A 22,727-nucleotide genomic window follows, 5' to 3' on the forward strand; every position below is an offset into this window, starting at 1 on the left:
CTGTAAAAGTTGCGATACTTTTACAGGCAGCAACGAGCTCAGAGTCTGTGTAGGAGGACACACTGCCAGACATGTGGCTCCAGAAACTGCTGCCATATTAAATCAAAAATGTATAATAAAAAATGCTGCATGTGTTTACAGAGCCACACCAAATTGGTTAATAGTATTCTGTGAAATGCTCAGAACACACTAGATGTGTCTGGATCCGACGCTCAACTGCTTTTTGTAGATGTTTAAGATTATTATTAATTTTGTGCAAAAATAATTAAATAGGAGAAGTTAAAGGAGCAAGTTTACAATGCTTGATTACTATGTTTTAACTCGGTTTTGTCTATACTTGCAGATTTGCAAAGCAACCACAGGTCTCTGGAATTTTTTCAGAATCAAATGTTTGGTTTGTCAAGAAAAAGAAATCTCAGAACTGTTTTCTCTCCTACTTTAAAACAATCCTTCGCCTTCACAAAAAATAAAATAAATAAAACAGACAAAAAACATTTTTGGCTCTTTCTTACTGCTATTCTGTCATTTGTTTAGGAAATCTTGACGTAGACATCTACCTTTTATGAGATAAGAGCTCTTAATTTCAGATAAATATGAGATTAATTGAGTTCTGCCAAGAGTGCTGTTTTTTTTTAACCACATTTCTTTATTATCTTATCCGCAGCTGCTGCCATAGAGTGAACATTGCCACCTGTCGGACAATATTTGCAATTGCATTTTTGGATTGGACTTGTGATGCTTTCAAGATATTGGGAATTTTTATATCAACTCAATCAATGCAGATATAGCCACATTGTCTTTTCTATATCGACATACTACAATTGCCTAACACTATATCTTAGCTTACAAATAATTTCAAAAGCACTTAAAATATACGTTTATTGTAATATATATTTATTATTCCTTATTTGGATGAGTGTTTACTACTATCGGCTTTTACACCTGAAGTTACCAAAATATGGCGGAGATGGACGAGCCGTAAGTAGCCGCCGAGGAAACAAGACAGAAACCCCGAGAAAGATGCTATCTGATCACATTAACCTATGGAAGAACAGTGTGAATCAACCTTCTTTTATTCTCTCTTTTTAGGGAGAAGAAAAGAAGGAGAGTAGTGGAGCTGACTGAGAAGTTAGTGAAGGTTTGAGGTTTCCAAGGCTCCGGGTTTAGACAGGAAGAAGGCGAACGTTAGCTAGACGAGGAAGCTAACCTGGGCTGTAAACAAAATAAACAAGTAGCCTCTTCAGGGACATTTACCGTGGCTAGTCGGTCGTAAATAACTAGCTTGTCTGAACAGTGAATTTTTTTTCACTTTTTTGACTTATTTGTAGAAATAATATGTTCACTGTTGACATAATAGCTATTTATGCAAGACTAATCACCGATTTTATCTACCCAGGAGCTGTTGAGAGAGGAAACATGAGTCGAAGTGTCAGAAACGCCTGTCTCAAAAAGTAATAAAATAATAAGAGCTAAGACAGGGCAAACGCAGAAAAGGGGGAATATGCAGTGCCTTGCAACGGTATTCATAGTTGTCAGTCTTTTCACAATTGTCATGTTTCAACCACTAATTTCAAAGTATTTTTGTTGGAATGTTACAGGCTGACACAAAGTCGTGCAGTAATTGAGAAGCGGTTGCTGTCCTTGCCCAGCCTATCAGTTCAGTCTTACTTTGCAGTAATCTCTTCATTTTTCGCATTATGAGCTGACCAGTCCTCTATGAGATATCTAAATCTTTTTTTTTTAATTTTTTTTTTTTTTTAAAGTTTTATAACCTAATTCTGCTTTAAAGTTTCCACTGTCATCCCCTAAAGTCTGCAGTGTGTCTTTTGTTCTTTATTTTGGCGTAGTATGCCTTTCCTCTTTAGATGAATGCACTACTTCATGTTGGTCTATCTCATCAAATACTTAGAAGTATGTGGTTGCTATCTGACAAAATATAAAAAAATAAACCTTAAGAGTATGAAAACTTTTTCAAGGTACTACATATACACAGTAGGCCTAATAAGTCTTAGGCAGAGCGCCCACTTCACCTAATGTAGACAGTCCATGTTGTTTGTGTGTGATTTCTTTTGCAACATTACATTGCAAGTCTTTGGGATGTATGGCGCAAGGTGATTTCTAAATGTGCCTATCGTCTCCAGGATGATTGTTGACGGAGTCTGTGGAGGCAGCTGTGAGTGGGAAGGTCGATGGAATCACGTCAAAAAGTTTCTCGAGCGATCAGGGCCGTTCACGCATCCCGACTTTGAGCCCAGCGCAGAGGTAGCGATCTCAACGCAGAGTTTGTGTTTCTCCCGACCTAACGTGTTCCATCCTTCTTCAGCGGTTTAACCTCTGTGTATTCTTCACCGCAGTGCTTGCAGTTTTTGATAGACACCTGTAAAATCCTGGTCATCGGTGCTGGTGGGCTGGGATGTGAGCTGCTGAAAGACCTGGTAAACTCACCGCTTTTTGAAAATGTACTCAGCATGACTTTCTGTTTCAGTAAAATCAATTCTTACCAACTCTTACCATTCAGGCTTTATCAGGTTTCCGGAACATTGATGTAGTTGACATGGACACGATAGATGTTTCCAACCTGAATCGTCAGTTCCTTTTCAGGTAAGTGTAATTATTCCATTGTTGACATTTTAGCGTTTGGGAGAAAAAAAAAAAAAGCCAAAATGTTACTTTAATCTGTGGACATTTTTTCACCAGATCAAAAGACGTAGGCCGGCCCAAGGCGGATGTTGCAGCAGATTTTATCAACAACCGAATACCAGGGTGCCGCGTAGTACCGTATCCTTTTCATCGAACAGGATGCAATATTTTAAATTGCTAACCCACAATATTTTTTTGGAAATTTTCTTTGCAAGAAGGAAGAAACGAGTTTTAATTTTAGGAAGCGCAATTTAAGCATCCGACCACAACAATAATTCTAAGGGAGCGAAAGCAAATTAGCGTTTTAAAAATGGTCTTCTCCTTAACGGTTTCTTCAGGCATTTTAAGAAAATTCAAGACTTAGATGAAACGTTCTACAGACGTAAGTATCTTTAATGTGCTCTCCTGTCATCTCTTCACATCCACTCAAGTAATAATTTTCCTGACGAGCAACGCCGTCGTTAAGTAGCATAATGCAGCACTTTGCGGTGGAGTGAGCTACCATAATAACACTCTCACAATGAGTTATATAATAACTGCTTTTACAGAAAGCTGCTCATTAGTGAGAAACAACATTCAAGGTTCTGTACAGAGAAAAATTACAAAATATATTATTACAGCATCAAAAAAAAAACAGGCTCGTGGAAAAAATCGTGAGGTAATCATAATAATGCACATATTTCATTATCTAGTTAAGTAGAGAATGCAGACAAAAAATAACAAGGTAATTTGCTAAAACAAATTGCAACAAAACAAATTATTTGGTTTAATTACTGAGAGCAGTAATTAAACCAAAACTGTAAGTATGTTCTACCCAGAACTTATCAAGTGGCGTAGTTTAACTTCACCTGGTTCAAATTCTGCAAACAAAAAAAAAAAAACCCATCTTATTCAGCACCGTCTGCTATCCAATTATTAATTAGTTAATCCAAAAAATAATCAATGTAAAGTGAAGATCAGAAAGGTCTGAGCTTTTAACATGTAGATGATGGTTGTATTTTTTTTTAGCATGTTTTGCCACAATCACTAAAGAAATTCTCTGTTTTTGGCAATGAAATGTTTATTTTGTTATTTTAAAAAAAAGGAATTGAATCCTTTGTTTGTATCTTTTTAAAAGGCTTAAGTGTTTAAATAAAAAAATCTTCAGAATGTGCCTTTTTTTTCTTTTTTTTAAAATCCAAATAATCGCCCGAATAATCGATAGCCTAATCAGTTACTAAACTAATCGTTAGTGGCAGCCGTCAGCAGGATAGTGAGAACCAGCCGATAGGAATTTGCATTTGACTCCTGCAGGAATCAGTCAACAGTTGAAGGTCAATGAGAAGTGGAAAGACATTTTGATCAAATTATATTTTGATCAACCTAAATGGTAAATAAGCCATGAAAAGGATTTATTTACTATTGTGTATGATCCTAATTTTGGATCCTTTATGCTTGTCTCGCAGTTCTTTTCATTTTCACCGTTTCCTACTTCGTACCTGATTTATTTAATGTGGAATTCTGTCTTCATGCAGAATTCCACATTATCGTCTGTGGGCTCGACTCCATCGTTGCCAGGAGGTGGATGAATGGCATGCTGGTAAGTATGTTTCTTCATGTGTATTTAAAACAATGATTTTTTTAGTTGTCAGGAGCATGTTTAAGCATTTCTGTTTGTCTTTTTTTTTATTTTTTATGTGAAGCTATCTTTGCTCGTGTATGAGGATGGCGAAGTGGATCAGACCTCAGTTATCCCACTTGTTGATGGCGGGACCGAAGGCTTTAAAGGCAACGCCAGGGTCATTCTCCCAGGCTTGACAGCCTGCGTTGACTGCACACTTGAACTTTATCCTCCCCAGGTAATTAAGCACACCTTTTTGGAAGAGTTATATCGACTGGACCCGACTTGGGTGCCACACCGAATCAAATAAATTAACGTCCACTTGTTCTTGTAGATCAACTTCCCTATGTGCACAATAGCGACAATGCCTCGTTTGCCGGAACATTGCGTCGAATATGTACGGATACTGCAGTGGCCGAAGGAGATGCCGTTTGGAGGTAAACGACGGAGTCGGATTACTTTTACTTGTAGCTTTTTTTTTTTTTTTTTAATATTGTCTTTGTAACGTTTAGCTCAGTTCCTCGGCTGTTCTGTTTCAGACGGCGTAGCTTTGGATGGAGATGACCCAGAGCACATCCAATGGGTGTTCCAGAGATCTCTGGAGAGGTCGGCAGAGTTCAACATAACAGGAGTCACTTACAGGCTTACACAGGGTGAGCATAAAACCGCACGTCTGCTGCCAGCTGCCCGCTGCTCCTCTGGGGAATAAGTCAAGATGTATAAAACTGAAATGTCACTACCTTGCTTTGTAAATTTTTGTTGCAGTTTCTGTCTGTTGTATTTAGAGAGTAAAAAAATTTTACGGAGACATGTTTTTATGATGTTTTGTATTTTTCCAGGCTGGTATTTCATTGACCCGAACCTTTGTCTGGTTTTTATTTCTTTTGATTAAGTAATGACGGGGTAAGCAAAGAAGATTTTCCCTTTGAATTTTGCAGGTGTTGTCAAACGGATCATTCCAGCTGTAGCTTCTACGAATGCTGTCATTGCTGGTAAGTAGTTTAGATTTTAGACGCATTCATCAGCATTTTCTTGGTGGATTCAGACGTGTGTTTTGCAAAGACTTTGAGATTTCCCAAAGGTCTTCCCAACATCTGGAAGTCTCACATGTTTCATGACTATTTCACCCTCAAAAGAATGAAACAGAGTAACTTTGCTGTACTTACTGTTATCTGATATGATTCTCTCTCAAAACCAGACATTTGTTATTGCTACTTAGGAAACAGTTTCCTTCAAAGTAGTCTCTGTTGTTTCTCCATTTTCAGTTTAGAAAATGGCTAACTTTGAGTCGGCTTCGCTTCAACATCCACACTGAAAAGTGTTCTTGTCAAGGCTTCCGTTTGTAGGGTCCACTCACTGATAAAAAAAAAAATAAATATAATTTTAAATCAGCTGGTCACTGGTGGTGTGGACAGTCAAGTTGAAAATTGACAATTTAATGTCACAAACTGATTAATCAAAGTGTCTCTAGTTTAGGCTCGACAGTTATCCAGTAAAGACTTATGGTGTTATTCTACAACATGTTTTATAAAAAATAGTTAAACACATGTGCCTGTGTTGACCCTTATAAAAGGGGACAATTACAAGAGAACAAATGATCAGACGAAAGCAGTGCGCCTTTACTTGTTCTTGTATTGTTTGTAAAGAAGAGCAGAACACATAAAAATCACAATTATTCTCATTTAAACAAATCAAGCTGCTAGATGCCCAACAGAACATATTGCTTACTGCCGTTAGCGAAACAGAAACGGAGCTAAGTAGCTCTTCGCACATCATATTAAAGCAAGATAACTAATACGCGACGCAAAACAAACTAATTACATACAAACTCACACACACAGGGCTAGCATTCATCCATATCATTCTCCAAAGATTAATCTCTTACCTTATGAAAGGGGACAATTACAAGAGAACAAATGATCAGATGAAACCTGTGCGCCTATACTTGTTTTTGTATTGTTTGTAAAAAGCTCACGAGTCCCCCTAGTGGACTCTTGACTGTGGCGCCAATGCACTGCTCTGTCAGACAAAGGACTATATTTCTTGCACACACCAAATCAAACTAAATTAAGATAATCAAACAATTGGATCTAATATTAAAATGATCAAATTTATATCATGCCCTGCAACACCTGTGCTTCTTTGTTGTTCTCTTTTTGTGGTGCAGCTGCTTGTGCAACAGAGGTTTTCAAGTTAGCAACCAGGTAAGGCGTAAATCTTTTTCGCAGACATGTCTACAGATGTGTTCACCAACTCACCATTCCTCATATGTTCCATTTTTGCAGCGCCTACGTACCTCTTAGCAATTACATGGTATTCAATGACGTGGACGGCTTATACACTTACACTTTTGAGGCGGAACGGAAGGTTTGTCCCCTCTTGTTTCATATTTATCTCTAGATTTCAGACGCTTCGATTGGTTTAGATGAATGTGTGACTCTTCCTGATGTAGGAAAACTGCTCAGCCTGCAGCCAGATACCTCAGGATCTGCGCTTTACTCCTTCTTCCACCCTCCAGGAGGTTCTGAACTATCTGACTGGGAGCGCCTCCTTGTAGGTTTCCTTGATTCTCCATGTTTTTTTATTAATTGTTTTGCTAGTTTTTTTTTTTTTTTTTCATTTCTAATTTATGCGTTGTATTTTTAACAACTCTGCATTTTTTTTTTAAGGCAAATGAAATCACCTGCTGTAACAGCAACTGTTGAAGGAAAGAGCAAAACTTTATACCTACAGGTAACTCTGTTAACTTTTTAGTTTTTTTTGTTTTGTTTTGTTACATAAGTACAAGCTTAAATCAAGGAATTTTCTTTCACAGTCGGTTGCTTCAATCGAACAGCGGACACGGCCAAACCTTTCCAAAAGCTTGAGAGGTGAGGTGCTTTATCGTACATGTCAGCATAGACTTGTCAAGGGAAGATGTTTTGAATGTTTTACTTCACTTTTGTTACCAACATGATTTTTTATTTATTTTTTTTTCAGAGCTGGGCCTGACGGACGGACAAGAACTGGCCGTGGCCGACGTCACCACACCCCAAACCATGTTGTTCCGACTCTGCTTTACCTCATAAAACTCCTTCAAGCACTTTGACTACCAGGACTGTTTACTGCATTTTCAATCAGGTTCTACTTGGATGTGACCAGTTCCACTGGTAAAGTGTACGTGTTGACAGACGTGAACGTTTTGCACTGAAAAGCCAAATTGTAGTCCACATCTTGTCATGTTTTAGTGATTTACAAATCTTAAAGTTTTTGTGTTAATATTTTACGCTCGGTACCTTGTAGTTTGTACAAACTGTACTCTTTATAAGAATATTTTGTGCTCATTCTGATTTTACTTATTTATTAAAACTGTTTTTTTAGTCAGCGCTGCCACTGAAGCTGTGTGTTTGAACTGGAATTAAAATGTTTTTCTTATTGATTGTGTTGCTTCATGTACAAACATATTAACATTTATTTTCACAGTGAGCACTATAAAAACTATAAAATATATAAAAAAAAGATCTGTTGGAGTACTTTAACAGTCATTCGTTATATACAGACCTTGGAGAAGTTTTTATACGTCTTTGACTTTTTTTTTTAAGTCAAAAATGCTTGGAATTTTATGTGTTAGACCAACACAAAGCAGTGTATAATAATGAAGTAAAAAGACACTAACTATTGTATGCAATTTTGCAGTTTCTTTCTTTGTTTTTTTTTTTTTTTTCCCCAAATTTGAAAACTGGAACAATTTTATTTAGGGGTATCAGAGAGCCGAATAGAAATGCACGCCATGCTTTTCAAATTGCTTGTACAAGAAAAATACGTATCCTCCTTATAATTCGCCATTATGTGCCACTTTGCGTTGTCTATTGCCTAAATTTCTTTAAAATACATTGCAGTTTGTGGGTTTAATGTCAAAATGTCGCAACGCAGTGAAATTTTTAGATCGAATTGCCAACAATGTGCATTTGTTTTGTTTTGTTTTTTGCCGTGTCAAGGTAAATGGCTTTCATGTTGCCTTCGCGTACCTCGGATATTACAAAATTACTCTCCTGTAACAATAACTTGTCGTATTTGATTCATGCTGTAAAGTAAAGAGGATTCATATTTACAACAGTTCACACGTGACATTTGAAAGAGCGGAAGACACCTTAAATTTTCCCTGCCCTTATTCTTACTCACAAGTACGATTTGGACATTTGGAGCGGTACGCGAATGCAACATGACAACCAAACCGGATCATGACGTCATTGTGCTACGTGGAAAGGAAGTAGCGAACATGCTAGCGTTAGCCGAGCTTCAAGTCCAGTGCGACCAAAACAAACGATGACGCCCGTGAAAAAGAGCCGAAAAAGGCGAAAATTAACCACCGGAGTTGATTTCGCTTGACAGCTGGCGTTGACTTTTGGGTTATTTAGCAGCTAAAGGTCTTTGCTGGGGACTCACTCGTAGGGAACCCCTCATTTTAGGTGCGAATTTAGCAGTTTTTCTAGCTGAAACTACTTGACCATAATGTACAGCAGCAATGTTATGTTTTTTCGATAACGTCAACCTCTAATTTCATCAGGTTCCTCTATGTTATCTGCCTGCGAAGCTTTAGAGAACGGAAGTAAACTTGATTTTTGTAAAGAGGTTAACGATAAATAAGGACAATGATGCGAATTATTGTCAGTACTTGGTGACGTCGAAAACCCCTTTTGAAGTCATTAAGCCGAGTTAACTAACAAGCTAGCTGCGTTATCAGAATGAGTTGGTTCAACGCGTCTCACCTGTCCAGCTTCGCTAAACAAGCTTTAACGACAGCGCAGAAGTCGATTGACCGAGTTCTGGACATCAAAGAAGAAGACCAATGGGGTGACACGGTTGTAATGCCTTATAACGGTAAGGAAGTGATATCAGAAACCGTATGTATTTATCATGCAAGTCCCTAAAGTCTTAAAGGATCAATGTAATATCTGTTTTAGACACAACATCCCCTGGGAAGGTTTCCGTGAGTGGAGGATGGGGTATGACTCAGTGGGAAGCCCCCGCTGAAGAAAAGGCCACCACTCCTCCTCTCAACTCCGAGGCCATTACGACGCCCGTCACTCGCACAGTTGTGGATGAATCCGAAAACTTTTTCAGTGCCTTTCTGTCACCAGGAGATGTTCCTGTGACCAAAGCGAAAGTTGTGTCTGTACCCCCTGCAAAGTCTCAAAGACGAACTCAAGAGACGGAGAAGAAAAGCCAAGGAGCTTTGCTGCAGATACAAAGTGAGGATGGGATTGCAGAGCCAACAGAACCTACAGAACAGAGCGTTGAGAGTCAAACAGTGGCCGACGACCAGCCGGATGAGGCCAAGTCCTCAACAGCAGCACCTTATTCTGATGCCATCCTCCTCCAGCCAGTTTCTCCAGTTACCTCCCCTGGTGACCACCCTTTCAGTCCTGACTGTGTGAAAACGGATGCTGAGTCGGTTCCATCAGAATCCAAAACGGAGCCGGAACCAGAAGATCCACCCGAACAACAGGCAGAGACGGATTCCCCAAACTCCTCTGAGTCTCCTCCTCCTTCTGAAGCTAAAAGCTCTCCCCTGGTGGATCCCACAACCCCCACGTCCACCAAGGAAGTTCTCCCGGGTCAAAAAGACTCAAAACCAGAGGACCGTCAGAACGACACGCCCTCTCCTCCGGTCAGTGCTTTCTCCTCAGGAACTTCCACCACAAGTGACATTGAAGTGCTCGACCACGAGAGCGTGCAGAGCGAAAGCTCGGCCAGCTCCAGGCAAGAAACCAGCGAGAGCAAAACTGGGCTTCACCTGATGCAGGGCTCCTTCCAGCTCCTCACTGCCTCCACCTGCGGGGATTTCGCTCGACTGGAAGACTACCACAAACTCACGGAGAGCTGCGGCTCCTCCTCGGACGCGTTCGAGCGCATCGATTCGTTCAGCGTGCAGTCACTGGACAGCCGAAGTGTCAGCGAGGTGAACTCGGACGACGAGATCCCCGGCAGCCGGACTCTGGCCTCCGTCACGGCGGGACCCGCTCCCCCGACGGAGACGTGTCCGAAGCAGGAGGACGGAGCGGAGGAGAACGCTGGTGAGGAGAACAACGGCAAGGAGGAAGGATACGCCGAGACGGGGAAGGAGCAGTCGCTGGACGAGATGGAGGAGAGCGGACGGAGCGCGACTCCTGTAAACAGCGAGCAGCCAGACGAGTTGTGCGCTGGTGTTGATGACGACGCGATGTTTGGTTCTACCTGCAGCGCAGAAGAAAAGATCACTCCACCAATCACAGAAGAGATGAAAAGTGTCTCACCTGCCCAGATTCTGGAGCTGCAAAAGGTACCCGAGTACTAAAGATGTGTACAAAGCACGAACATTCAAATGGGACTGAGTTGCCATTCCACAATCAATTATCATCAATTATTATCGCAATAGTATACATGCAGTAATTCATTAAGCCAAATTCTGCATCTGTTGGCTTAGAATGTTAGCTAAGATTGTTCATAGCTAACATTTATTCATTCATTCATAGCAAGTCAATGTCAGATGTTGTGCTCTGCATGACAGTAAGTGGTGAATTTGATTAACTTGTTTCCGTGGGAACGGACAGATTCATCCAGCAACTGTTTTTGCTGGCTGATAAATTGTCCCAGAAATCATTGCGATAAATGATGTTGTTTTGAGACCGTTTTCAAGTGATATAATGGGAATGGCATGACAGTGCAAGCGCACTCTCTCAAAGATCAATAAACTTTAATTTCTAATGAACATTCTACAACATCCAAAATCAACAAACAAAACAACCGAAACGACAAATAAAATGGCTGCTGACGTCTGTAAAAAACACTGCCCTTCAGAAAAGGGGCTAGTTGAGACCAATGTACCAAACTGAAACATTTTGTCATCCACAGAAATAAAGAGACACGGGAGAAACAATATTGCAAATGGAAATGATCGAGCTTGTTCTAATTTATTATATAACTTATTGCGACACACTTTAACATCAAGACATACAAAGTATGTATGCGACTTCTAGAGGTCTCAAATATGTGATTCTCTGCGCACAAGAAAATAACTGCTAGAGAAGATATAGATGATGTAAATATATGAATAAAAATCATCTTTGTACAAAGTTAATGTTTACGATTTTTGCCAATCGCACTTGCTGAAACGGCTGTACCCGACCTACCAAATTCAGGTGTTTTCAATTACTTTGTCTTTTAGATTGAGTTTTATTTTCTTTTTAATCCATCGCGTGGATCTACTGTTCTTCAGATCTACAGGCTGCATTATATTAGGAAAACATACGACATGCAATAATGTTGCTGGACCAAACAATGGCAACATTCTCTTACTGTGGGTTTATATATTCTAGATAATGACAACTTTATCCATCTTAATATTACTTCAAATCAGAAGAAACCTGTTGGTATAATTAAAATATAATTCTAAACCTAAATCTGGAAGGGATGTGAATAAATTGGGGCTTAATCGTACCATTCGATTCACAGAACGCGTTATTCTTCATTGAGAGTCTCAATATTTTGGGAGCCAAACCATTTCATGACCCTGTATTTGTATCTAGAGGACTCCAAAGCGCCGTTCACATGCTGATGTTTCACAAAATATTTATGGATGTATTTCAGGTTATCGACGATCTGTCAAGCCGCCTTGAGAAGAGAGAGTCTCAGCTGCTGGCTGTTAGCAAAGACAAGGCCAGGCTGGAGGAGGAGTGTGACAATTTAAAAGAGTGAGTTTGTCTCCCTTATGTACGCACCAAGACGTACACGTTCCTTTTTAAGTTCAATGCTATTGTAAAATTATACTTTGTACTGATAATAAAGTAAGCTTATGCATTGTCCGTTCGTCTGTCAGTGAAGTGATAAGCCTGAAGGAAGAGAGCTCCACTGTGCAGTCCCTGAAAGACGAGTTCACTCAGCGCATAGCGGATGCAGAAAGAAAGGCTCAGCTGGCCTGCAAGGAGAGAGACATCGCCAAGAAGGTGATTATAATATAAGGGTTTGTTGACACAGACATCAAAGTTACTTTGGCAAAGATTGTAAATTTTTATTTTTTTTTGCTGCTGCCTTTGTATTTTACAGGAGATCAAAGGATTGCGAGAAGAGCTTAGTACAAGACTGAACTCGAGTGATACAATGGAGCTCATCCGAGAGAAGGAGGAGCAGATCAGAGGTCTGCTGGAAGAGGGTGAGAGTCATTACTGTTCAAGCACGCCGGTCCCAGTTCACCTTCTTGAACCAACCAAACGCCTGGTTTAGCAACCAGCAAAGGAAATATGTGTGTTTTGGTCACAACCCAAAAAAAATACAAAATGCTAAATTGCCCTGTCATATTATATTGAGAGAACATGTGGAAAATGAAAGCGAACTATCAGGTCAAATATGTTCTACCAGAAATACTGCCAGAAGAGTGATTTGTCTTTTTCGATGGTTTATTTCTCTCACTGTCAGGTGAAAAACTGTCGAAACAGCAGCTGCAACACAGTAACATCATCAAGAAACTGCGTGTGAAGGAAAAAGAGTGTGACAGCAGGATTACGAAGCAGCAAAAGAAAATCAAGGAGCAAGAGGAGGAGCTTAGGCATCTGCAGCAGGTGAGTGTCAAGTACATGTCAGAACGATTTGCTAATTTGCTCTTATGTGATTATGCTGAGCACGCTCCTATTTTTAAAGATGGTGCTTTTTTTTTCATGCTGGTTAGAAACGGCTCATGTTTCAGGTTAAACAATAGATCATGTGTTCTGCGGAAAATTATGGCACGGTGAGCTTCAGGTGTTTTCAAGATTTGGAAAGTGATTCATTTCTGGACAAAGTCCTTGAGAGTGCTTGATATTCAAACTGCACAGTTTATTGATAAAGTGCAATCTAACGGTTTAAATTTGGAAACCATAATTTACAATTGAAACCAGATATTTTTATACACCTAATAAAAAGACACAGTTTTTTTCCCCTTACTGTTTGAAGGTAAATTAGACTCAACTTTTCTTGTTTTAGCTTTGTTAGAATTACCAAAATTATTTCTACTTGCTAAAAGCCAGAAAACGTATTGTGGACAATTTTTAGATATTTTTGGTGACTTTCTTTGTATATTGTGTTTTTAGCAGTTAATTTGAGGATGAAGATCATTTACCTTAACATTGTTTCAATGTAATGAAAATGAAATATTGTTTCATTACATTGAAACAATATAATGAATATGTATTATTTCTAACGGCGCAATTACTTATGGATCAGCTTATATTTTGTACATTAAACAACATTTTTGAAATTGGTGTTTTGTTCTCAGACCAATCAAGTGACAGACTTATCAAAACAGAAAACTTTGCTATATTTCAGCTTACTTCATCCCTGCTAAAGAAACTAGAATTTCACAACCAAAAAAAATATTAACAGTTGTAAATCATATAATAACGAATTGAAGCTTTCTGGTTTTCACTTCATTTGTAATGTTTCTGTCCCTTAAGCTTGGTGGTGAAAAAGTTTGAAAATTGACCTCAAATGCTCAAAAAGTGCCTAAATTGTTCACAGGTTTCAGGAAAAACACAAGAAACCTGGAACCCGTTAGCAGAATCACAAGTTTTCCTTTTAATTTGTTATTCGGTACTTTGTTCTGAGCGTTAGCTCGATTCCTGATTCTCTGGTTGCAGGTTCTGGATGGGAAAGAGGAGGTGGAGAAGCAGCACAGAGAGAACATCAAGAAGCTGAACAGTGTGGTGGAGCAGCAGGAGAAGGAGCTGAGCAGGCTGCAGACGGATGACGAGGAACTGCAGGAGAAAAACAGGAGCCTCCAAGCTGCCCTGGACAGCGCTTATAAGTAAGTATTTAAATTTTCATTATTGACACTGAATATTTAGAGCGCTAGCTCATAAGACGATTTCAATGAGTTTGACCGTCATTCAGTTTGATCCTAGAAAATGTTTTTTTTTTTTCCTTTTTGGTTCTCCATGTAGTTCAGGTATTAGTCCTAAATAGTAAAGATCAGTTCATTACTCAGATGATGGCAGCCATATGCTCCAAGTATCAAAATTAATTTTGGTTTTGTATTTTTTAATTCTTGAAAAATAAGTACAGGTAAGATCTTAAAAATTGCAGAAGATCTCTGTGGGTCCTTCTTCTAGCAATTGCAGGTTTATTTTACTAATTTAATGCATTTGGTAAATAATAGAACCAGTACTCCAGAAATATTAGAATTAGGATGCTGTGAAAGTAAAAAGAATGCATGACAAAAACAGAAACACTTGAAAACTACTTCTAAAAAACCGTATCAATTACCTGGAATTACGAAAAAATGTATTTTCCAGTGGTAAAGGTTTACAGAGCCTGCAAGGCTTTACGTCAGTCAATAGTTTATTTGGATCAATAAAACAAACTCTTTAGCTCCATTTCTCTTGCTAGCAGTACTAAAGAGCACCACTACCTGGTGTGGTTCATTATATTAGACAAGAATGAGTAATTATAACTTTCATTTGAAGTCAGTATTAGTAATTTAGAAACAGTTCTTGACCTAAAAAAATAGTTTTTAACCCACGTTGTGTGGGGAGTCTACAAGTTAGCCGAAGTTAGCTCAGCCTTTTATGTCCTTTATATTTATCAGTGTCCATAGTTTATCTGAACCGTTTTTTTTTTCTTCTTTTTTTTGTGCAACATGTTGGAAAAAAAATCACTTATTGAGCAACAAGAGCATGGTGAAAAGAATTTTTGAATTAGAAAAAAAAAAAAAAGCTAATGTTTACTTTTAAATGCTGCAGTCCAGCGGCATGGCAGCAGTATGTTGATATGCTTCCTGTTCCTCTCTGTTTCCAGGGAGCTGGCAGAGCTTCACAAGGCTCACGCTAGCAGAGCGAGCGAGGCCGAAGAGGCGGCTCTAAGCAGGGAAATCCAGGCCAAGGAGCAGCTGAGTTTAGCTCTTGAGAAGGCTCAGGAGGAGGCCAGGATCCAGCAGGAGGCCCTTGCCAACCAGGTACCACAACCCAGCACGGCAAATCCTTCTCAGCCGAACATGCAGCTATAGCTTCCAGTCACTTTTGGGATGTTTTTGGCACATTGTGTCATGATTAAGCATAAAAACAAGTCTTCAAACAGCTTTTAAGAACATTTGACAGATGACTTTAAAGCAGCAAAATGGATTAAGTTGTTTAACATTTTCCTAGTGAACTTTGCTTCCTACAGCGCTGTAAGCTACAGATTGCGTTAGCATAAATATGCAGTCGCTATTTAATTATACAGCTGCAGCGTGATGTAGCAGAAACAGAAAAGCCGATCAGAGAAGATGGGAATGTTTGTTGTTCTGTCCCATAAAATCCCAATAACTTTGTAGTTGTCATGTGACAGGATGCAAAAAGTCAAGCAGTGTGAATACTTCTGCAAGAAACTATATGTAGCAATTTCTTTTAGTCATTTTTCCACTTTGCCTCCGTTACACCATCCATGTCCAAAGTGGGGAATTTGGACGTTTTGTGTCCCCCAACTTGTAGTTCAAGAGTGATACAAATTTGTTTATTAAACTTTTCATTTTAAGAAAATGTTAAGTGCAACACAAAATATTTGTCTTTTATAATAAGTAGAATTATGTCCGTTCAGAGACTTTTACTGAAAAGCCGACCCAAATCAGCTTTCATTTAATTTATTCAATTCGGCTAAAAAAATATAGCAAAACGTTTTGACAGAAAGTCGTGTTTTTATAACTGGGAATAAATTTTGTTGAAGCGAGTCTAAAAGAGTTTGGAAACTAGATACCTTTCATTTAATACATGAAATGTGCAAAATCATTTTTACGTTTTGTGAATAAGGGTGCTTTAGTTGCTTAATTTTTATTTATTTATTTATTTTTTTTCTTAGCCCGCATAAACTGTTAACACCACAAAAAGTTTGCTGTACTTTTTGTTGCCATGTTGACTCAAACATGCGGTTTTTGTTTAAACACACTTACTGGCGTTTGATGTCACATTCATTCTCACGGATCAGCAGCTTAAAGACAATAATAGTTTCTCTGTCTTTTGCTGCCCTGCTTTTGTAAATATGCAAATAGTGGAGAACCTGTTCCAGAGCAGCGTGACTGGACTGTTTGTCATCTCCTGTTTGCAGGTGGCTGACCTGAGGATAGCTCTGCAGAGGACGGAGCAACAGCAGGCCAGGAAAGAAGATTATTTGAGGGAGGAGATCAGTGAGCTTCAGCAGGTAAGAAAATGTTGTTAATAAATTTTTTTTTTCCTATGGAGCAAGACATTCCATCATGACTGGAACAGGTTTTGTCTAATCCACTCCACGTGATCTCAATGTGTTTCAGAGACTGCAGGAGGCAGAGACCAGGAACCAGGAGCTCAGCCAGAGCGTCACCTCAGCAACGCGGCCTCTGCTGCGACAAATCGAGAACCTACAAGCCTCGCTGGGCGGACAAACCGCGTCCTGGGAGAAACTAGAGAAGAACATCTCCGACAGGCTAGGTGAGACTCGAGAGCGCGTCAAGTCGCGGTTTGTAAAACGGTCGGCCAAACGCAGAGGTGTCCATGAAGCCTGACTCTCTTTCTGGCCGTCTGAACAGCGGATGCCCAGACTCAGCTGGCTGTCGCCGTGGAGAAGGAGCGATCGGCGGCAGAGGAACTGTTATCCATCAAGTCCCAGCTGGCTTCGTTGGAATCCCAGAATTCCTTGCTCCGGCAGGAAAAAGCCAGAGTCTTGGCTCAGCTGGAGGCGGAGAAAAGCAAGAGGGAGAAACTGGAGGACGAGAGCAGCAGGTAATGTCAATTGTCAGAGAATAGCAAGGTTTGAACACAGATTTTCCAGCGTATTGTTCATATAATGTAAAGTTTGTAGATCAGAGCTGTCAGATTGTTTTTGATTTTCCTAAGTTTTCTCAAGATGTGTGGAGCTGGCAAAAAAATAGACCACAAAAACCACTTTTCTCTGGTGTTTGTACTATAGTTCTTTCTGTCTTACATTTGTCAAAATCATATGAACAATAAAGAAATGATCATATTTTTGTAAAAGTAGAAAAACTAGCCTCTTTACTGCTTTAAATTAAAGCATCTAGATAATTTTCTGTGTTTTAGTTTAAATTTATTCTATAAATACCATTAAATCATGGTATTTTTACGCAAAGGTTAGTAAAACAGTATCTCTCACCAGCTCAACCCTACTTTTAATTTAGCAGTAACTCTCCTTCTGAGATCTGCCTTAGTAATGTTCCAAGTCTGTTAAAACAAAACCATTCATGGAAATAACTTTTTGTTTTTTATTCAATTAAGTCTATATGTCCAGCATCATTTCTCTTACATTGCAAATACATGTCTCTGTTGTTCTGTGGCCATAGTCTGACGGTCCACTCAGGTCTACTACTCACAGTTTAATGGCTGTTTAAGGACTTGCAAACAACTAATGTGTTTTCAGATGTTTTATCCTTAACCACAGGGAAAGATGAAGACGAGCGGTTATGAAAGAAGAATGAATAAAAGAACATGAACATGCAAACTGCTAGAAGTTTGAAAAATACACAGAGCTTCCTGGATGTCCCAAGATGTTTTTGAGGGTTTCAGGAAACCGCAGGTCTTTTGTTATGCGTGCTGTGTGTGAGTTGGTCCTGCTGGAAGCCCCTCCCCCTCCGGCAGCCTGAGCCTCGTGGCTTTTATCTTCCGTGTGGAGGTGGGGCTGTTCAACCGGGCCAGTGGCGCAATGGATAACGCGTCTGACTACGGATCAGAAGATTCTAGGTTCGACTCCTGGCTGGCTCGATTCTTTTAGTCGACAGTTTCGACTATATTTGGGCCTCCATGAAATAAAATGAACAGAATGCTATGAAACGGGTAATAAAGACGTGCAAAACTGCGTGTCTTAGAGTGAAAGTTGTGAAGAAGTATTGTTGTGTGCCACTGTATCAAACAGAAGTAGTTTGATCTCAAAAGAGCATTTGAAATGGTTTATGATCATTTTAAATATCTTTACCTAGGGAGCATGCAGAGCTGACAAATCTGAAAGGAGAACACAGTCGGATGCTAGAAGAGGCCAAGAAAGAAAAGGTAAGGCAGGAAGTTTTCCTACTTGTTCTCTGTTACAAAAAACAGCTCCTCATGCGTCTCTTTGCTTCTTTAACCAGCTACTGCTGACCAACCAGCTAGAGATGGAAAAGATGAAGGTGGAGCAAGAGAAGAAGAAATGCTATCTCGCACAAGAAGCACTAAAGGAAAAGGTGCATAAGAATTTTCTTATTTGACACAAAGCATTTTAATTTTATTTCAGTTCATCCAAATGTACTCATTTCTTCCTCAACCAGGAGCGTAAAGCTGTAACACACTCTATTGGAGAACCGCCAGCGGCTTCCACGCCGTCCTTGTCCCGCTCCAGTTCCGTCAGCGGGATGGAAAACGCTGGGCTGCACACCTCTGTTCTGTCGCAGGTGCGTCCTGTTTTTGATCAGATTTATTTACAAAAATCGAGCCGTTTTTAGCGTTATTTGAGAATGGATTCTGAATGTTTTTATGCTTCGTTTTAATCATCCTCAGGATGACTGTTTGGACCACTCAATGGGAGCAATGACCATGTCGATGTCGATGAGCGGAACCAACCTGTACGAGGCAGCCAGGCTGTCTGGAGGCTCCAGCATCATAGAGAACCTCCAGTCCCAGCTTAAACTGAGAGAAGGAGAGATAGCTCAGTTGCAGGTAATACAGAAAATAAAAACAAACAACATGACTCATTTTTGATCAGGTGTAAAAAGAAAAAAAAAAGAAGAAAAAAGTCTTCAGTCAGTGGTTTCTTGAAATTCATTGCAATACATACTGCTACTGGAGATCTTTCCTGCCCACAGCCATCACCGTCTACAATAACTCTTTAATTAAAAGAGTTGCAACAGCATTTGATTTCCCTTTGGCATCGATAACGTATTCTTGAACTGAAGTTAGCTTAATTTTGTTGTAGCTCGAGATCGCCAGTTTGGAGAGAAGTCGCTCAGTGATGGCAGAGGAGCTGGTTCGGCTCACGAATCAAAACGATGAGATGCAGGAGAAAGTGAAGGACATCCCAAAGTTGAAAATTCAACTCAAGGTGCGGACAACAAACGATTAATTCATTGTTGAGTATGCATTCCTTACCATGGCTTCAAACGGCAAACGATGCATCTATGTCTGTGGATTTCAGGATCTGGAGCAGAGACACAACACCATCCTGCAGATGTACGGAGAAAAGGCTGAGGAAGCGGAGGAACTGAGACTGGACCTAGAAGATGTCAAAAATATGTACAAAACTCAGATTGATGAGTTACTAAAGAATCAGAAATAAAGTAGTTTCACCTGCTTTCCCCTCCTTGTAACTCAGTTGTTCTTGTTTGCCACAGATGCACTCAAATAACAGCAAAGAGGAAAACGTCTAACTTAATAACTGTGATTATTATTATTTTTTAATCTTATCCACCATTTTCTTTCCGTTACGAGCTTTATCGAAGTGAGGACAGATGTGTGGAGTAATGTTGCTGAATAACTATGAAGGATTCTCATGCTTGTTGATTAACGCATCGATTTGAAATCTGTGGAACATCGCTGACAATAAAACCTTAGGCGTAGTGTTGTAGAGTTTTTCCACTGTATGACGGGGTAAAGGATTTGTTTGCACTGTACAAATTCTGTCATAATTTGTCCATGGACATTCAGGAAGGTTTAAGAAGTTTATGTTATTGTATAGAGAAATGTTGGTATACTTAATGTATAAATCACAACGCACGGTGTAGATCCGAAGATAATCTCAGAGGTGCTGATGGTTTAATTTTAAGATGTATAATTATGTAAATGAATAAACATTTATTTGGGTGGTGGAAAGAATGTCCCTGTTCATTTTAATATTGACTTCCATGTGAAATCTCAAAATTTTCCCCGCACTAAAAAAAAAAAAAACATAATCATTGTTTAAGACATTGTAAATTGTGTTTAAAACGTCTTAACAGAACAAAATCTGTTAATTTCGCTGTATCCATGCAAATGCTTGACTTATTTTGCTTTTTCCTATTAAAAGAACTTCCAAACGTAAAAGCGTGGCGCCATCTGGTGGCCACTTGATCACAGTACACCCTGTTAACGTGGAAGGTTTCCGGTGTTATGGCGACCACCGGCATCATCGCTGCTTCAGTCAGAGACAGCAGGCTGTGCATTTAGGTAAAGCGGTTCCTAACCAACGCATTATTAGATTTATTTAGATAACCAGTGGTGGTTATTACTTGTGGTTGTAGTTGTGACTGTGTCATAGAAATATATCTTATCTTTTCTGTCTTATTGCGTTGCATTCACGGCACGGCAAAACTTCACATTATAAGGGTCTTCTCGCTTTGTTATGAACCAGAGCTAGATGTTAGCTATTTCGACGTTTTTATTTGAGCTTGTTAAACGTATCTGCTGCGTCCCGACGAAGAAGTCACTTAAGTTATGCCTTATTGTCGCTACATCTGTGTTGCGAATATTTATTTATATTTACAATGTTTTACTGAATGCTCCATGCGGTTCGCAAAGTTTTAAGTTAATTTTATTCAATATTACCAGTCGAAGTAAAGCTAGCTACAAGTAACATAAAAGGTAGGCGTTGAAAAATAAAGTCGTGTTTCTCTCTGCATTCACTGCAGAAGAAAATAACAGTAAGACGACACATTTTCCACTTCTGTAAGATAGGCACAGTGCCTGGCAATGAATAGACTTAATTTCGTCGTGTTATGGACGGAAACGTCAATGTATTTTATTTTAGTTTCATTAAAAAAAAAATATGCAAAACCACTAGAAAGAAGCAGGTAAGAACTGAACAGAAAATTTGGCGTGGTTTTCAAATAAACCTCCTGCGCCCTGACTCAGAAGTTTGTAGAATCACCGTTTGCTCCAATTGCAGCACCAAGTCCTTTGGGGTTACGTCTTTACCAGTTTTCTACAATTACATAGTCAAAATTCACATTTATTTTGTTTGCAAAATCAGCACAGTCACATTGGTAAATAAGAAGCATGTAATCTTGGTGTGTAAAGCTGGCTATATTAATTTTTTTTTAAATATTTTACAATACTGGAGTAAACGTACTGTATTATCTTTCACTACTGACTTCCTTAGTGTTACTGAACCATTTAAGCTTTTTCCACCCATTGTTTTAAAATATGCAGTATAAACAGTCTCTTATTTTCCCCTTCCTTCAGATATGAAACTGATTCATAGCTATTGTGGGGAAATACAATGAGCTTGCTGCTCTACCAAAGGTTGCACTATAATTTCTAAGACATCAGTCATTGACTTTGGAAGGGAAACACTTCATTGGCTCAAGGCTGTAAAAGCACCAACAAAGTCTGGACTTTTAACCAACTAGATTGGATCGTAAAAAATGACTTTTGTGTCACTATGGCTTCTGACTTTCCCCCTTCTGCTCCAGCACCAGGAATCGTAGCTCCTTTGGACCTTTAAGTCTTTGTTGTGGTTGCTCAGACAAGAGTCGGAAAAAGGTCAACGTTATTTCCTGCAATAACAGGACCTGTCCTTGCGCGGAGATCAGATCCGCCTGGAGCCATGTTCCCACACGCTTGCCTGTGCCCACATGCTCCTGCTCTGTGATGTGTTACTCTCCCTAACCGAGATCATAAGGTGCAAGTCTGAGTGTGTCTTTCCTATTCTCACAGAGCGAGCTGTGAACACAGGCAGCCGTTTCATATGTCTGCCTGTCCTTCTGACTATGCTGCTCTTGGTAGCGCTGGGCATAGTTTTCCTTCCCCCCGCCGCGGTCAACGTTGTGACGGCTGAGGTCACCGACCACAACCCGGCCTCACCCCTGCTGAACTACAGCAGGATCTCCTTGCCGCCGGAGCACATACCCTATTTTCTCAGCAACAACAAGAAGGTCGCCAAGTTATGCCGCCAGGACCCACTCTGCCCTTTTAAAGTAAGATATGGTCTTCTGTTTTTCAGGCTCTGGCACATCAAGAACATTTTTTATTTGTGTTTGTTTGGCATTCTACGTTTTGCCCAGTGCTGTGAAAAAATGTGTTCTTCATTAACACATTTCCTCTGTTTTTGGCTTCTTTGTCTCACCTAAATGTTTCAGATTATCAGTCGAGCTTTAATTAATTTAATACAGATTTTATATTCAGTTAAGTTTACCCACAGTTTTATTTGCCGTCGTCATTTTGGCGATTTATTTTACAGTAAATAAGGATTTATTTTGTATGACGAATGAATTATGTTTTTCCACAGTGTTTCAAATGTAACATCTTTCCAAATGTTAAATTAAGTAACGCTGTGCATTTATCCCATTTGTTTGTGTATTGATATTAATATACACTTTGTGTATATTATTTATCATCATGTTTAGTTTTAGTTTTATGTAACACATTTCCTATTCTATTCTATTCTGTTTTCACTTTGGGACAGTTTCCTTGTGCTACCACATAGATTAGCTAATTACCTACCTTCATGTTTTCACCTCATATTTTTCTTGTTCGGTTGTTGGAGCAGCTGTGTTGGTTGGAGTCGCTGTAGTTGCTGGAGCCGCTGTGGTTGTTGG

General features: G+C 39.5%; 3 protein-coding genes and 1 non-coding gene across 9 annotated transcripts in view; all 4 read left to right on the forward strand.

The window, feature by feature from the left end:
- The first annotated feature begins 885 nt into the window (after positions 1-885).
- On the forward strand, positions 886-7,617 carry uba3 (ubiquitin-like modifier activating enzyme 3). 5 transcript variants are annotated; one of them, XM_015042026.1, is made up of 18 exons: positions 929-978; positions 1,090-1,128; positions 2,142-2,262; positions 2,355-2,435; positions 2,519-2,601; positions 2,698-2,778; positions 2,979-3,022; positions 4,155-4,219; positions 4,323-4,478; positions 4,575-4,677; positions 4,780-4,893; positions 5,179-5,232; positions 6,408-6,444; positions 6,526-6,607; positions 6,693-6,793; positions 6,910-6,973; positions 7,056-7,110; positions 7,220-7,617. In XM_015042026.1, the coding sequence occupies exons 1-18, from the start codon at positions 959-961 to the stop codon at positions 7,306-7,308; spliced, it is 1,389 nt and encodes a 462-aa protein (XP_014897512.1). In that variant the 5' UTR covers positions 929-958; the 3' UTR covers positions 7,309-7,617. The 5 variants fall into 5 exon arrangements, with proteins under 5 accessions (XP_014897514.1, XP_014897512.1, XP_014897513.1 ...); XM_015042027.1 differs by lacking the exon at positions 929-978 and adding an exon at positions 1,397-1,451 and having other exon boundaries at positions 999-1,128; XM_015042028.1 differs by lacking the exon at positions 1,090-1,128 and having other exon boundaries at positions 886-978.
- An 856-nt stretch (positions 7,618-8,473) lies between these two features.
- tmf1 (TATA element modulatory factor 1) lies at positions 8,474-19,523 on the forward strand. Its single transcript, XM_015042021.1, has 17 exons — positions 8,474-9,100; positions 9,184-10,541; positions 11,849-11,952; positions 12,078-12,204; positions 12,305-12,410; positions 12,674-12,816; positions 13,870-14,036; positions 15,026-15,182; positions 16,307-16,399; positions 16,509-16,665; positions 16,764-16,956; positions 18,165-18,234; positions 18,312-18,404; positions 18,489-18,611; positions 18,718-18,876; positions 19,133-19,258; positions 19,352-19,523. Exons 1-17 carry the CDS (start codon positions 8,965-8,967, stop codon positions 19,490-19,492), a joined length of 3,453 nt encoding a protein of 1,150 aa, XP_014897507.1. The 5' UTR covers positions 8,474-8,964; the 3' UTR covers positions 19,493-19,523.
- trnar-acg (transfer RNA arginine (anticodon ACG)) lies at positions 17,877-17,949 on the forward strand. The gene has a single exon. It is a non-coding gene; the product is annotated as a tRNA-Arg (tRNA).
- Positions 19,524-20,252: 729 nt separating the features above from the next.
- eogt (EGF domain-specific O-linked N-acetylglucosamine (GlcNAc) transferase) overlaps positions 20,253-22,727 on the forward strand; it is a 20,927-nt gene continuing 18,452 nt past the window's right edge. The window contains exons 1-2 of one of the 2 annotated variants that reach the window (XM_015042023.1): positions 20,253-20,358; positions 21,847-22,106. In XM_015042023.1, the coding sequence (XP_014897509.1) occupies positions 21,900-22,106 (207 nt within the window). In that variant the 5' untranslated portion in view covers positions 20,253-20,358; positions 21,847-21,899. The other variant, XM_015042022.1, reaches the window with a different exon arrangement.

Source organism: Poecilia latipinna, unplaced genomic scaffold, assembly GCF_001443285.1.
Source record: "Poecilia latipinna isolate Pla-1442-1.1 unplaced genomic scaffold, P_latipinna-1.0 Scaffold575, whole genome shotgun sequence".
Lineage (NCBI taxonomy): Eukaryota > Metazoa > Chordata > Actinopteri > Cyprinodontiformes > Poeciliidae > Poecilia > Poecilia latipinna.